General features: G+C 41.3%; 1 protein-coding gene across 5 annotated transcripts in view; it reads left to right on the plus strand.

Moving 5' to 3' along the window:
- The window catches only part of SP100 (SP100 nuclear antigen), a 99849-nt gene that overhangs the window by 31954 nt on the left and 54060 nt on the right, over positions 1–13835 (plus strand). For all 5 annotated transcript variants that reach the window (XM_042950453.1, XM_042950448.1, XM_042950451.1 and 2 more), the window contains exons 2-4: positions 8618–8780; positions 10116–10284; positions 13710–13793. In XM_042950453.1, the coding sequence (XP_042806387.1) occupies positions 8618–8780; positions 10116–10284; positions 13710–13793 (416 nt within the window). The remainder of the gene's footprint in view (positions 1–8617; positions 8781–10115; positions 10285–13709; positions 13794–13835) is intronic.

The following is a 13835-nucleotide window of genomic DNA, read 5'->3' on the forward strand; positions in this document are numbered from 1 at the left end:
TGGGTCCATTTCTGGGCTCTCTACTCTGTTCTAGTGATCTAAGTGTCTGTTTTTGTGCCAGTACCATACTGTCTTGATGATTATAGCTTTGTAATACATACTGAAGTCCGAAATGGTGATGCCTCCAGCTTTGGTTTTCTTTTTCAGGATTGGTTTGGCTATTTGGGGTTTTTTTCTGGTTCCATACACATTTTAGGATTGTTCTAGCTCTGTGAAGAATGCTGGTGTTATTTTGATAGGGATTACATTAAATATGTAGATTGCTTTGGGAAGTGTTGACATTTTAACAATATTTGTTATCCCAATCCATGAGCATGGAATATTTTTCCTTTTATTTTGTGTGTGTGTGTGTCTTCTTCAACTTCCTTCATAAGCTATAATTTTCAGTGTATAGATTTTTCACCTCTTTGGTTAGGTTTATTCCTAGGTATTTTATGGTTTTTAGTACAATTGTAAGTGGAATCAATTCCTTGATTTCTCTTTCTGCTGCTTCATTATTGGTGTATGGAAATGCAACCTATTTCTGTGCGTTGATTTTATATCCTGCAGCTTTGCTGAAATCATGGATCAGTTCTAGCAGGGTTTTTTTTGTGATCTTTTGGGTTTTCTATATAGAGTATCATGTCATCTGCAAAAAGTGAAGGTTTGTCTTTCTCCTTGACAATTTAGATGACTTTTATTTTTTTGTGTTGTCTGATTGCTGAGGCTAAGACTTCTAATACTGTGTTGAATAACAGTGGCAAGAGTGGACCTCCCTGTTGTGTTCCTGACCTTAGAGGGAAAGCTCTCAGTTTTTCCCCATTGTGATGATATTAGCAGTGGGTCTTTTGTACATGGCTTTTATGATCCTGAGGTATGATCCTTCTATCCCTACTTTCTTGACAGTTTTTATCAAGAAAGGATGCTGTATTTTGTCAAATGCTTTCTCTACATCTATTGAGAGGATCATGTGGTTTTTGTCCTTTCTTATATTAATGTGATGTATCACACTGATTGGTTTGCAGATGTTGAAGCCAGCCCTGCATCCCAGGTATAAATCCCACTTGATTGTGGCAAATAATTTTTTAAATGTATTGTTGGATCCATTTGGTCAGTATCTTGTTGAGAATTTTTACATCCATGTTCATCAGGGAAATTGGTATATAGTTCTCCTTGTTAGTGGGGTCTTTGTTTGGTTTTGGAATCAAGGTAAGCTGGCCTCATAGAATAAGTTTGGAAGTTTTCCTTCCATTTCCATTTTTTGGAACAGCTTCAAAAGAATAAGTATTAACTCTTCTTTAAATGTTTGATAGAATTCCCCTGGAAAGCCTCCAGCCCTAGACTCTTGTTTTTTGGGATATTTTTGATTACTAATAATATTTATTTGATGGTTATGGGTCTGTTCAAATTTTCTATTTCTTCCTGTTTCAGTTTGGTAATTTATATGTTTCTAGGAATTTTTCCATTTCTTCCAGATTGCCAATTTATTGGCATACAATTGCTATAATAGTCTCTTATTATTGTTTGCATTTCTGCAGTATTGGTTGTGATCTCTCCTCTTTAATTATTTATTTTATTTATTTGGGTCTTTTCCTTTTTCTTTTTGATAAAACTGGCTAGGGGTTTATCAATTTTGTTAATTCTTTCAAAGAACGAGCTCCTTGTTTCATTGATCTGTTTTACTGTTTAGGTTTTTTAATTTCGGTAGCATTGATTTCTGCTCTAATCTTTATTATTTCCTGTCTTCTGCTGGTGTTGGATTTCATTTGCTGTTCTTTTTTCAGGCTCTTTAAGGTGTAAAGTTAGGTTGTGTATCTGAGACCTTTCTTCTTTTTTTAAGAAGGCCTGGATTGCTATATACTTCCCTCTTAAGACAGCCTTTGCTGCATCCCAGAGGTTTGGGACTGTGGTATTATCATTTTCATTGGCTTCCATGTACTTTTTAATTTCCTCTTTAACTTCTTGGTTAACCCATTCATTCTTCAATAGGATGCTGTTTAGTCTCCAAGTATTTGTTGTCTTTCCAAATTTTTTCTTGTGGTTGATTTCGAGTTTCATAGCATTGTGGTCTGAAAATATGCATGGTATCATCTCAATCTTTTTGGTGCTTGCTGAGGGCTGATTTGTGTCCCAGTATGTGATCTATTCTGGATAATGTTCCATATGCACTCGAGAAGAGTGTATATTCTGCTTTAGGATGAAATGTTCTGATTATATCTGTTAAGTCCACCCGATCCGGTGTGTCATTCAAAGCCATTGTTTCTGTGTTGATTTTCTGCTTAGGTGATCTGTCCGCTGTTGTAAGTGGGGTGTTGACGTCCCCTACTATTATGGTATCATTTTCAATGAGTTTCTTTATGTTTGTGATTAATTGATTTATATATTTGGGTTATATCAGGTTGGGGGCACAAATGTTTACAATTGTTAGATCTTCGTGTGGATAGGTCCCTTAATTATGATTTAGTGCCCTTCTTCATTCTCTTCTTACAGTCTTTATTTTAAAGTCTAGATTGTCTGATATAAGTATGGCTACTCTGGTTTTCGTTCAGTGACCATTAGCATAATAGATGTTTCTCCATCCCCTTACTTTCTGAAGGTGTCTTTAGGTCTAAAATGGGTCTCTTGTAAACAGAATATAGATAGATCTTGTTTTATTTTCCATTCTGTTACCCTATGTCTTTTGGTTAGAGCATTTAGTCCATTGACATTTAGAGCGAGTACTGAAAGATACGAATTTATTGCCACTGTGTTGCCTGTAGAGTTGGAGTTTCTGGTGATATTCTCTAGTCCTTTCCAGTCTTTGTTGCTTTTAGTCTTTTTTGTTTTGTTTCGTCTTTTCTCCCCTCAGAGAGTCCCTCTTAAAATTTCTTGCAGGGCTGGTTTAGTGGTCACAAACTCCTTTAGTTTTTGTTTGTCTGGGAAACTCTTGATATCTTTTTCTATTCAGAATGATAGCCTTGCTGGATAGAGTTTTCTTGGCTGTAGACTTTCCCCATTCAGCACATTGAATATATCATGCCACTCCCTTCTGGCTTGCCAAGTTTCTATGGAGAGATCTGCAGCTAGACTTATGGGTCTTCCCTTGTAAGGTAGGGACCTCTTTTGTCTTGATCTGCTTTTGTTCATTTTGATGAGAGTTCTCTGTGCCTCCTGGATCTGGATGTCTGTTTCCTTCCCAGATTAGGTTAGCTTTATGCTATTATCTCCTGAAATAAATTTTCTGCCCCCTTTTCTCTCTTCTTCTTATTCTGGGATTCCTATGATATGATGTTATTATGTTTGATGGAGTCACTGAGTTCCCTAAGTCTATTCTTGTGTTCCATAATTCTCTCTCTTTTGTTCAGCTTTATTATTTTCCATTATTTTATCTTCTATATTACTTATTCATTCCTCTGCTTCTTCCATCCTTGTGGCCACTGCATCCAGTCTGTTTTGAATCTCAGTTACTGCATTTTTTATTTCTGACTGATTATTTTTTAACTGTTTCTTTTTTTTTTTTAATATGAAATTTATTGTCAAATTGGTTTCCATACAACACCCAGTGCTCATCCCAACAGGTGCCCTCCTCAATGCCCATCACCCAATGAGGTTCTCCCTGATGTCTTCCATGCTTTTCTTGAGCCCAGTGAGTATCCTGATGATTGTTGCTTTAAATTCTCTGTCAGGTATATTACTTATATCTGTTTTGATTAGATCTCTGGCTGAGACCTGATCTTATTATTTCATTTGGGATTCATTCCTCCATTTTGACATCTTGTCGTCTCTGTCTTCTTCTCTGTGTTAGAAAAGCTTCTTATGTTTCCTGCTTCTGCGAGTAATGGCTTTATGAAAAAGAGGTCATGTGGTATCCAGGGCCTGGTGCTTCAGGAAGTGTTTCTGGTATGTGCTGCATGCACTCTGCTGTTGTGTTTTGGCTGCTGTATCCTTCAGGCCAGGCATCTGCAGAGGCTCTCCTTGCCTGCAATGGGCAGTGTTTGGTTCTTGGTCAAATCATGGCAAGTTTTAACGAGGCGTGGTCTGGTCTGCTTGTTAAATGGGACCTGATGCTACTTACACTAGAACTGAAGCCTTGCAGAACAGTCTGCTCAGGAGATGTGGTGTGGGCAGGGGTTTCTGCCGGTCTTCTGGGGAAGGGCCCTGCCACGCTGGGACTGAGGCAAACTTGACCGAGAAGGGCAATATGAACACAACGCAGGGGTGTGCGATCTGACGTAAGCAGGCTAGGCAGCCAGTGTCAGTGCTGCGCTGTTGACTAAAAGGTGGTTCTGTGTTTGTGCTGAGGTGCAGGGGAGGGAAATGGCATCAGCCAGCTGCTTTTTCCCCAGACAGGGGTCTCCATGCTTGCTGCTCTCAGGAAAGCACTCCCAGAAGAGCGAATATTCTCCCCCTGCGCATTCCAGGCATTTTTCACTGTTTTCATGCTGTCTGCCTGCCACTGGGTTGCTTGCCTGCATTCTCTCCTGGAGCAGCACATTTCCCTCAGGGCTCTATCCCAGCCGAGCCTGCTGACTTTTAAAACTCCAAACTTTGGGGAAGTGCTCTGGTGGGGGCCTACACTGGCCTTCTGGGGTAAGGTGTCACCACACTGGGACTGAAGGAGGTTTGGCCAAGGGCAGTCACGCCTTCTTGGAGTGCAGCGGTGTGGGACTTGGAGCAGGCAGGCTAGGCAGCCAGTGCTGGCATTGAGCTGCCCGGTCAGGTGGTTCTGTGCTTGTGCTGAAGGGCGTGGCGGGCTGGGGGATGGCAATGACACCTGCGGACAACTTTGTCCCATGGAGAGGTGCCTCTGTGAATGCCATCTCTCAGGGATGTGCCCCAAGGAGGGCGAATAATCTCCCCACTGTGTGCCCAGGTGATCCTCAAGTTGTGCTGTCTGTCCCGGTATTGTTTCCCTGCCTCCTTTCCAGGAGCAGGGCAGTCCTCTCAAGGCTCTATCCCAGCCGTGCCCAAAGACCTCTAAAACTCCCTGGAGTTCACTTCAAGCCCCATTGGTTGCAAGAACTCGCTAAAATCAGCCCCTCTCATTTCCCCAGCCGACGGTTCTGAGGAAGTATTCTCCTTGTGCATATCTCTGTGTGCTCCTCTCTCACCTTTCTTTGCAACCAGGGCTTTCTCCCCTCCGCAGCATCCCACCATCCCTTTCTCCCCCAAACCATGTCTCCACACTTCCTACCTTCTTCACTGTGGCCTCTTCTCTCCCTCTACTTGTTCAGTTTGTTCTGTCAGCCCTCAGGCTGACTTCTTGGGTTTTCAGAATGATTTGTTATCTAGTTGTGTTCAAGGGACAAGATGAGCCTAGGGTTCTCCTACTATGTTACCATCTTACTTAGCTCCTGCGCCAACGATCTCTGCTTTGAATTAGAACGTTTACACCATTCATACTGAAAATACTTCTTTATATATTTATTAATATCTACCATCTACATTATTGTTCTTTATTCATTACATTTGCTTTGTTTCTTGTTTCCTTCTTTTTCTACCTTGTCTGGTTTTAAGTTAGCATTTTATATGAGCCCATCGTATCTTTTCTATTAATATATCAGTCGTACTTGTTTTCTTTAATTTTTTTAATGTTTATCTTTTGAGGGACAGAGCATGAGTGTGGGGGGCGGGTGGCAGAGAGAGAGGGAGTCACAGAATCCGAAGCAAGCTCCAGGCTCTGAGCTGTCAGCACAGAGCCTGATGTGGGGCTCAAACTCACAAACCGCGAGATCGTGACCTGAGCCGAAGTCGATGCTTAACCGACTGGGCCACCCGGGTGCTCCCTAAGTGCTTTTTTTTTAAGATTGGAAACAAGACAAGGTAGTCCATTCTCCCCACTTTTCTTCAACATTGTGTCTAAACTCCTAACCATTACAATAAGAAAGAAAAAGAAATAATTGTTGGGGGAAAAAAAGTGAAGGGGTTTTGCTTGATTCTTTATTTTCTATAAAATCCAAAAGAAATATGTAAATACATTATTAGAATACAAGAATTTAGCAGGCTTATAAATACGTGGTTAACATTTTTGAAAATTAGTTTATTCCCATACAATTATAACAAGCAATTTAAAAAGCAATACCATTTAAAGCAATGCCAGTTTTAAAAAAGCAATACCATTCTTAGTTAAGAGTAAATTTAATGAGAGACGTATATGACTTCTTTATGAAAACTATAAACATTTCTAGACAAAATTAAGGAAAACCAAATAAATGGAGAGCTATGCAGTGTTAACAGATTGTAGTTCAATATCATTAAGATATCAGTTGTTACCAAATTTACCTATAGGTTCAAAGCAAACCCTATAAAAATCCAAAAGGCTTTTCTTGTAGAAATTGACAAAATGATTTTAAGAGCTATATAGAAAGCCAAAAGACCTAGAAAAGTCGAGACAATTTTTCCCTAATTGGCTTCAAGATTTTCTATAAGCTACACTGTGCAAGCCGATATGCTGTTGGCATAAGGATAGACAAATAGATCAGTGGTACAGAATAGGAAGTCCAGAAATAGACCCATGCCTGCATTGTAAATTGCTCTGTGAATATTTTCACTAACTTGTGATAGGCAAAGATTTCGTAGTACCTTAAGGTTTTTACCACAGAAAAAAAGTGATGGGTTTGGCTTCATCAAAATTAAAAATTTCTCCTCATCAAAACACATGGTTAAGCAAATCACAGACTGGGAGAAAATGTTCATAATACATAAATCAAACAAAACAATTCTTTCCATAATATAAAACAAGCTGCTACACATCAGTAAGTAGTAAAAGATAACCCAACAATAGAAATAGGTCAAAGACTTGAACAGACACCTTACAAAACAAGATGCATAATTGCCAATGAACGTATGAAAGTGTGCTCAACATCATTAAAGTAATACAAATTAAAACTATCTAAGATACCACACCATACACATGAGAGTGGCTTAAATTAGGAAAACTATATCTAATAGGCTCTAAAAAACAGTTTGGCGGATTCTAAAATAGCTAAGCATATTCACACCATGCCCCACTCCTAGTTATTTACACAAGACAAACGAAAGCATCATGCCATAAAAAGATGCGGACAAGAACAGCAACTTTCTTCACACAAGTCTCAAACTGGAATCAATCTAAATAACCATCAACAGGAAAATGAATAAGCAGATTGTGGTAGGTCCACACAATGGAATACCTTCAACAACAGAAAGGAACAAACTTCTCTTCATCCAACAGCATGGGTTATGAGCAAATGTCAGGCACAGAGCGTACATGATGTATGATTATTCCATGTACATGAAATCTGGTAACAGGCTAAATTCGCACATGGTGATAGAGAGGTCAGCAGTGTTTGCCTTTGAGAGGTCGCTTGGATCCAGGGGGTCAGCTTGTAGGTGGAGAGGTTAGACGTACGCTGTTCTATTTGCCATTTTTAAATTAACACGTAAGTTTCCAGAACCATCCCTTGTGATCTCCACTGCCTCTTCAGGGCTCTTCAGGGCAAACTAGTTGTTGTTCTGACCTCTGGGAGCATCCTTCACCTACAAGAGCAATGAGCACCCCTCTGCCCACTTTCGTCTACGGATTTTGATGGAAATCTCTCTTGTCCTCATTGCCCAGCGATTCTCCTTGCCAGTGTGAATCCAATTTCTTTATTATCATTTTAGCAGGGCTTTTACTAAAAGACAAGACACATGCTTCTTTTCAACCTGCAGTCTTTGAACTGAAACTTGTTTTTTCAGGGATGTTTCACAATCATGTGACATCATTATTCCCTGAGGAACGCTAAGTACTGGCAAGTGGCAATGATTCTCTTCTGGTTTGACAAAGAAAGCTTCTGAGTCTTCATGATACAAGATGTTGATTAAAACATTATTATCAGAGCAATAAAATGATCAACTAACAACTGGAATTACAGACTCCAGTTTAAAATTAATTTCACAGGAAACATCAGCGATTTCTGAAATTCAGGTGCCTGAAAAGATTCACTAGCACAGACAGATTTATATTAACACAAAGAAGGGCAGATGTCCCAGGAGAAATGTTTGATATTCTTGTGAAATTATCAATTTATACTGTGTCATATCATTATTAACCACATCTTATCCTTTATAAACTAGTTTTATAATATTAGCAGGATGGCATTTCTCTTAACAGCTATACATCAGAAAGGGGACAGCTTGTTTTTTCTTTCTGATACTATTTTTCTCTTAGTTGTTAATTAGGAAGTATTTTCAAGGTTAGATTTTTAGTCCATTGCTTTCTTTTTTTTCAAAACGGTTTTATTTGAGTGTGGTTCATTCCATTGCTTTTCATTCCTCTGTTCACTACATCTCAATTTTGTTTAAATTTAATTTTTTTAATTGCAAAAATATTTCAGATATGTGAAGATATCTTTACAATGGCTTTGATCCAGACAGACTAGAACAGATTTTTCAATCCTGCATTTAAGTCTTTCTTTTTTTTTTTTTTCCTTTTATTTCAGTCTTTCTTAACCCCCATGCTTTCTTCATAATATCTTTGCTTATTGCTTTAATTCCATGTGTTCTGTCTCTACTCAGGACCACTTAACTTATATACGTTAGTTTTTCACAGCTTATCCTTTATATATAAATCTTACAGCCACCACAAGCATCTTGGACATCTCGATGACCGTTTTCATATGGTATCCTTCCTTCCTAGGGTGTCTGCAGAAGACCAGAGCACCGATGACAGACTCATCTATGAAACTGTATTCAAACACTTCAAAAGACACAAGGTGGAGATTTCAAATGCAATAAAAAAGACATTTCCTTTCCTTGAATGCCTCCGTGACCGTGAACTCATCACCAATAAAATGTATGAAGTAAGTGACGTATGTTATGTCACGGTATGGTAAACTGGCCCCAAATGAAATTGTATTTTAATGCCCCGGACGCAAACATCAAGCACAACTGGCCGACTGAGGAGTCTCCTATGAGTGGGAGGCCTTTCCAAGTACTGTTGTAAGTGTTTCCTATAAGGCAAAAAGTGAAAGGAGAATCAGTCATCACCAGAGGCAGCCCTGCTTCTCACTTAGGGACTGGAGCTCCGTGGTGCCCACTGGACTTGTGCTAAACAGCACTGCAAATGGGCTGGATCTGAACCAGGAGTTCTCCAGAGATGCGTAATGCCTTGTAGGAATGCATAGAATATAGCATAAACTAAGAATTAAAGGTAATTTTAATGAATTGCTGTGTAATGTAAATGAGTTAATTTAATAGAATAATAATAAACACATTTCAATGGACATCAGTTTGAGTCCTTAGATCTGAAAACATTAAAGCCTACAGGAAACTGGTGTCCTGTTAGGACCAAATGTGGGAATTGATGATTGTTATTCTTTCTCCAGCAGTTTTCAGCTATTAGGGTTCTTTTCCTTTTTTTCTTTTTCTCTTTTTTTTAATGGTACCTCTGGAGTCTTGGAATTTGGGTGAATTTTAGTAGTAGGCATTAATGGAGATACAGAGATGCAAGTCTTCCTTTTTTAATGTTTATTTATTGATTTTGAGAGAGTGAGAGAGCAAGCACACGCGGAGGAGGGGCAGAGAGAGAGGGCCAGAGAGAATCCCAAGCAGGCTTCTCACTGTCAGCACACAGCCTGACTAGGGGCTCGAGCTCATGAACCGTGAGATCATGACCTGAGCCAAAATCAAAAGTTGGACACTTAACTGACTGAGCCCCCCAGGTTCCCCAATGCAAGTCTTCTCTTTGCCCTATGAATATGCTTTCTCTATGGCCACGTTCACAAAAGGGGAGAACTGTCACCTGCTTTCCTTGAGCTCTTTAAGACCAAGTCAGTCCTGGGGAAAAGGCAACGATTGTGCACGTAACAGGACAGCTGCTCATCATTCCTAAACATGTAATCCTAAAACATCTGGCCAGGTTCTTAAAGGGCTACATATTATTTAACTTTGAAACTGTTACTCTTCAAAGGTGCTCTCACATCTAATGTAAATGACGGTGAGGAGATCAGTTTTACAAGTGAATATTTTTAAGGAGGAAGGAGTTACATACAAATATGTAGAAATTCTAAAACTTTTTATGAGAAGGCACCTATGGAGGGAACCTGGAATACATTACCCATAAAATCACTTTCTGGGGGCTCTTCTGTAACTTGGAAGTCTGTATTTATATTTTCTCTATTCAATATTTTTTTAAGGATTGTCAAGATTCTTGTAGAAACCTGGTCCCTGTACAAAGAGTGGTGTATAACGTTCTAAATGAGCTGGAGAAGACATTTGACCTGCCACTTCTAGAAGCATTGTTCAGCGAGGTCAACATGCAAGAATACCCTGATTTAAATCACATTTATAACAGCTTCGAAAATGGTAATTAGGCTTATTATCTATCTTTTGATGTTTTATATTTTTTTCTTTTTTTTCTTTTTTTGGACAGGTGTATATTGAGCCACTACAGTTTGCTACATACAGTGCCGGTCAGTGAGGATATAGGAAAACACAAATCATGAGCCTTCTTAAAGCTTATGGTATAATGGCTATAGGAAACACCCATCTGGAGGTCTGCTTAACTAGGCCTTTAGACTCACAGGATAACCAGAGACAAATGGCATCAGATCGACTTAGAAGGACACATTACAGGAAATACAGCATCCCAACAGGCCAATTGTGGGACTCCTTGCAGTGGTCTACACTGCAGTCCACCAAGTTGACTACTACCCAACTCAACTGTCAGCTTAGCTGTGGATAAAGGACCCACCCTGGCTTAGCAGCACCATGCCCATGGGTATCAATATCTCATGTAACAGAGCTGTAGTTATAAGTTTCAGGGACCTCACAAGGGACAAGGAGAGTTAAAAAGAGTCACCACACTGAAGGAAGACCAGAGTGTGCTTTGTAGTCTCCAGATAATCCCTCCCAATCCACATGCACTTTGCAGTCATTTTTAACCCTAAACTAGGGCTAAACGAGGGCTTTTAAAAAAAAATTTTAATGCTTATTTTATTTTTGAGAGAGCTACACAGACTGCAAGTAGGGGAGGGGGAGAGAGAGAGGGAGACACAGAATCCAAAGCAGGCTCCAGGCTCTGAGCTGTCAGCACAGAGCCCGATGTGGGGCTTGAACTCATGAACCGTGAGATCATGACCTGAGCAGAAATCAGATGCTTAACCGACTGAGCCACCCAGGTGCCCCTACACTAGGTTTTAAGTAGGCTGATGTTGGCCTAATAACACGGGAGAGAGGCCACCTTGATTAGGTTTCCAGAGTAACGAGCCAGAAAATTAACCCAAGGTTAAATTTACCCTTAAAGAAGGAGAATTGTTGTTGTTGTTTAATTTTTTTAATGTTTGTTTATTTTTGAGAGAGAGAGAGAGAGAGAGAGCAGAGGAGGGGTGAAGAGAGGGGAGACACAGAATCGGAAGCAGGCTCCAGGCTCTGAGCTGTCAGCACAGAGCCTGATGCAAGGCTTAAACTCACAAACCGTGATATCACGACCTGAGCCGAAGTTGGACTCTCAACTGACTGAGCTAACCAGGTGTCTTGGAGAATTGGTTTTATTAAGTCTTTCGGGGTGAAACAAACATTATTCAAATAATCACAAAAACAATGCTCTGCCACATGTTCTACAAAACTAAAGGTTTGATTCTCGATTTTTTTCCTGGGAAAGCATGATTTTTTAAAATGATTTTATTTTCATTTATTTTAAGGCCTGCAAGAATTAAGAGAATGCTTGTGTGTGTGTGTGTATGTGTAATTTTTTTACTTGCCTAGAAAACCTTTTGTTTCAACAGAGTTTAGTGTCAGTGGAGTTCTCCAAATAAGGGAGAGACACATCATAAGAAGAAGGCTCACATGTCCTGAGGAGGGCTGGCATTATGGGATCAGGCATGGAGTGTCCAAGGGTCCAGCCTGTCTTCAAAACAAAGACAAATTTGATGGGGCGCCTGGGTGACTCAGTCGGTTAAACGTCCGACTTCGGCTCAGGTCATGATCTCGCGGTCCGTGAGTTCGAGCCCCGCGTCGGGCTCTGTGCTGACAGCTCAGAGCCTGGAGCCTGTTTCAGATTCTGTGTCTCCCTCTCTCTGACCCTCCCCCATTCATGCTTTGTCTCTCTCTGTCTCAAAAATAAATAAACGTTAAAAAAAATTAAAAAACAAAAAACAAAAAACCAAAGACAAATTTGATTTGTCTCAGAGAGTGAGAAGCAGACTGTGGATCTGATTTGTGAGAGATAAGTTTGAAGAAGATTTTCTTCAAAGAAAGAAAAAGCTAAGAAATTAGAAGTTTATTAATAGGCAATAAAGAGATATCAACAGTTTTATAAGCAAGGAAAAAATTAAAAAGCATGTGCTTTGTTGACTTGTGTCAACAGTAACCTTATCTGAGAACAAAATTTCTACAGCAAGTCAGTACAGTTAGAAATGGAATAAAGGAAATTAAATACCTAATCAGAAATTTCAACTCAGTATTACATTTGCAACCAGGATGCCCCTGGCCATGGGAACAAAGGGAATGGAGGTTACATGTCAACTGCCTACATCTTGGGGGCTCTGATCCTCTCCGTGGACTGCAGGGACCCCCCCCCTTCCAGGTTCACTGTCCACATCACACATGTTAGTTTCCAGGGCTCCCCGAGCTGGGGTGACCCACACCTACACTCGCTGTTGCCCATCTGTCCCTTCAGAGGTGGCAGCTGTCACCTCCCAGACCCTGTTGTGCCCGGGAGCTGACGGTCAGGGACCCAAAGCCAAGATTCTGGGGGCTGTGGCCCGAGTGCGGCACCCTCTCCTGCGCCCCAATTCCCACCTTCATCTGGTGCTCAGAGGCCCCTGAGCCCCCATGGGACCCTCCACGCACAGGCCCCCTTCACCTTTCCCTTTGTTCTCTCATATCTTCCACCTGGTCTACCCAGGATCTGAGGCCACGTCCTGGGATGACGAAGCACCCGTGGCTCCCACCGTCCAGTGGAACTCACCCCCACTGGCGCTGCCCCAGGAGGAGCTCCCGTCATCAGCCCTGAGGCAACGGGTCCCCTCCTCCCTGGCGCCCCCTCCTCTCTGGACTCCCCACAGACAGCCCTCCCCACCAGGCTTCCTGGTTCATTTCCTTCCTCCCATGTGTGCTGGGTCACCTGCAGGCAGGGGCGCTGGGCTGGTGTCCCAGCCTCCGGAGCCCGGAGCCCACAGCCCACGGGGAAGGCGTCTGGGGTCGTCCTCCAGCGCTGCAGTCTGCTCAGTGCTCAGAGCTGCGGATTGTCCTTTGTTCCCGGGACCTGGGCCCCTGGGAGGTCTGTCTCGTTCCTCCTGGTGTCCCCCGCTTTGTGTCTTTGGGAAGCCCCCACCCTCCCTACCCCAACCCTCCTCTTGTCTAGCAGCATCTTTAAAGTAGCTGGGCTTTCTCTTTCATACCCAGGGATCTCTCTAGGAGCTTAGCTCATCTCCCAAGGAAATCCCTGTTTCTTCCTTTCAGTTTGAACAGTTCAGAAACACATTTCAGTCCTTTTACTTATTTTGATACATACATTTCCTGGCCATCCACAAATTCTTTTACAAGGCTAATAGCATCATGATGTTTTCCTTTATCCTTATATTGGAGGAGCTCCTTTCTGTGTGAGAAACATAGATTCTCTTGCTGGGAGTTCTCTTTTCTATCCCAGGGATGATGGGGGAATTTTACAAAGAGGATCAGAGACACTGAGCTTGGGGGATGGGAGTTGGTAACTGTGCAATATTGAGGTATTGTTCTTGGTCTCTGATGGGGATCCCTAATTGCCTCCTCTGTCTCCCTCTCTTCAGCAATCCAAGAAAAACTTAGTTACCAAGAAAGTGATGGAGAAGAGGCGGTGAACAATCCTAATATCCAACTGAGCCTTGAACAAGGTGATTGTAACCTGATAAATACCGATTCTCATCTGCAAAGAA

This window comes from Panthera leo, chromosome C1 (assembly GCF_018350215.1).
Source record: "Panthera leo isolate Ple1 chromosome C1, P.leo_Ple1_pat1.1, whole genome shotgun sequence".
Lineage (NCBI taxonomy): Eukaryota > Metazoa > Chordata > Mammalia > Carnivora > Felidae > Panthera > Panthera leo.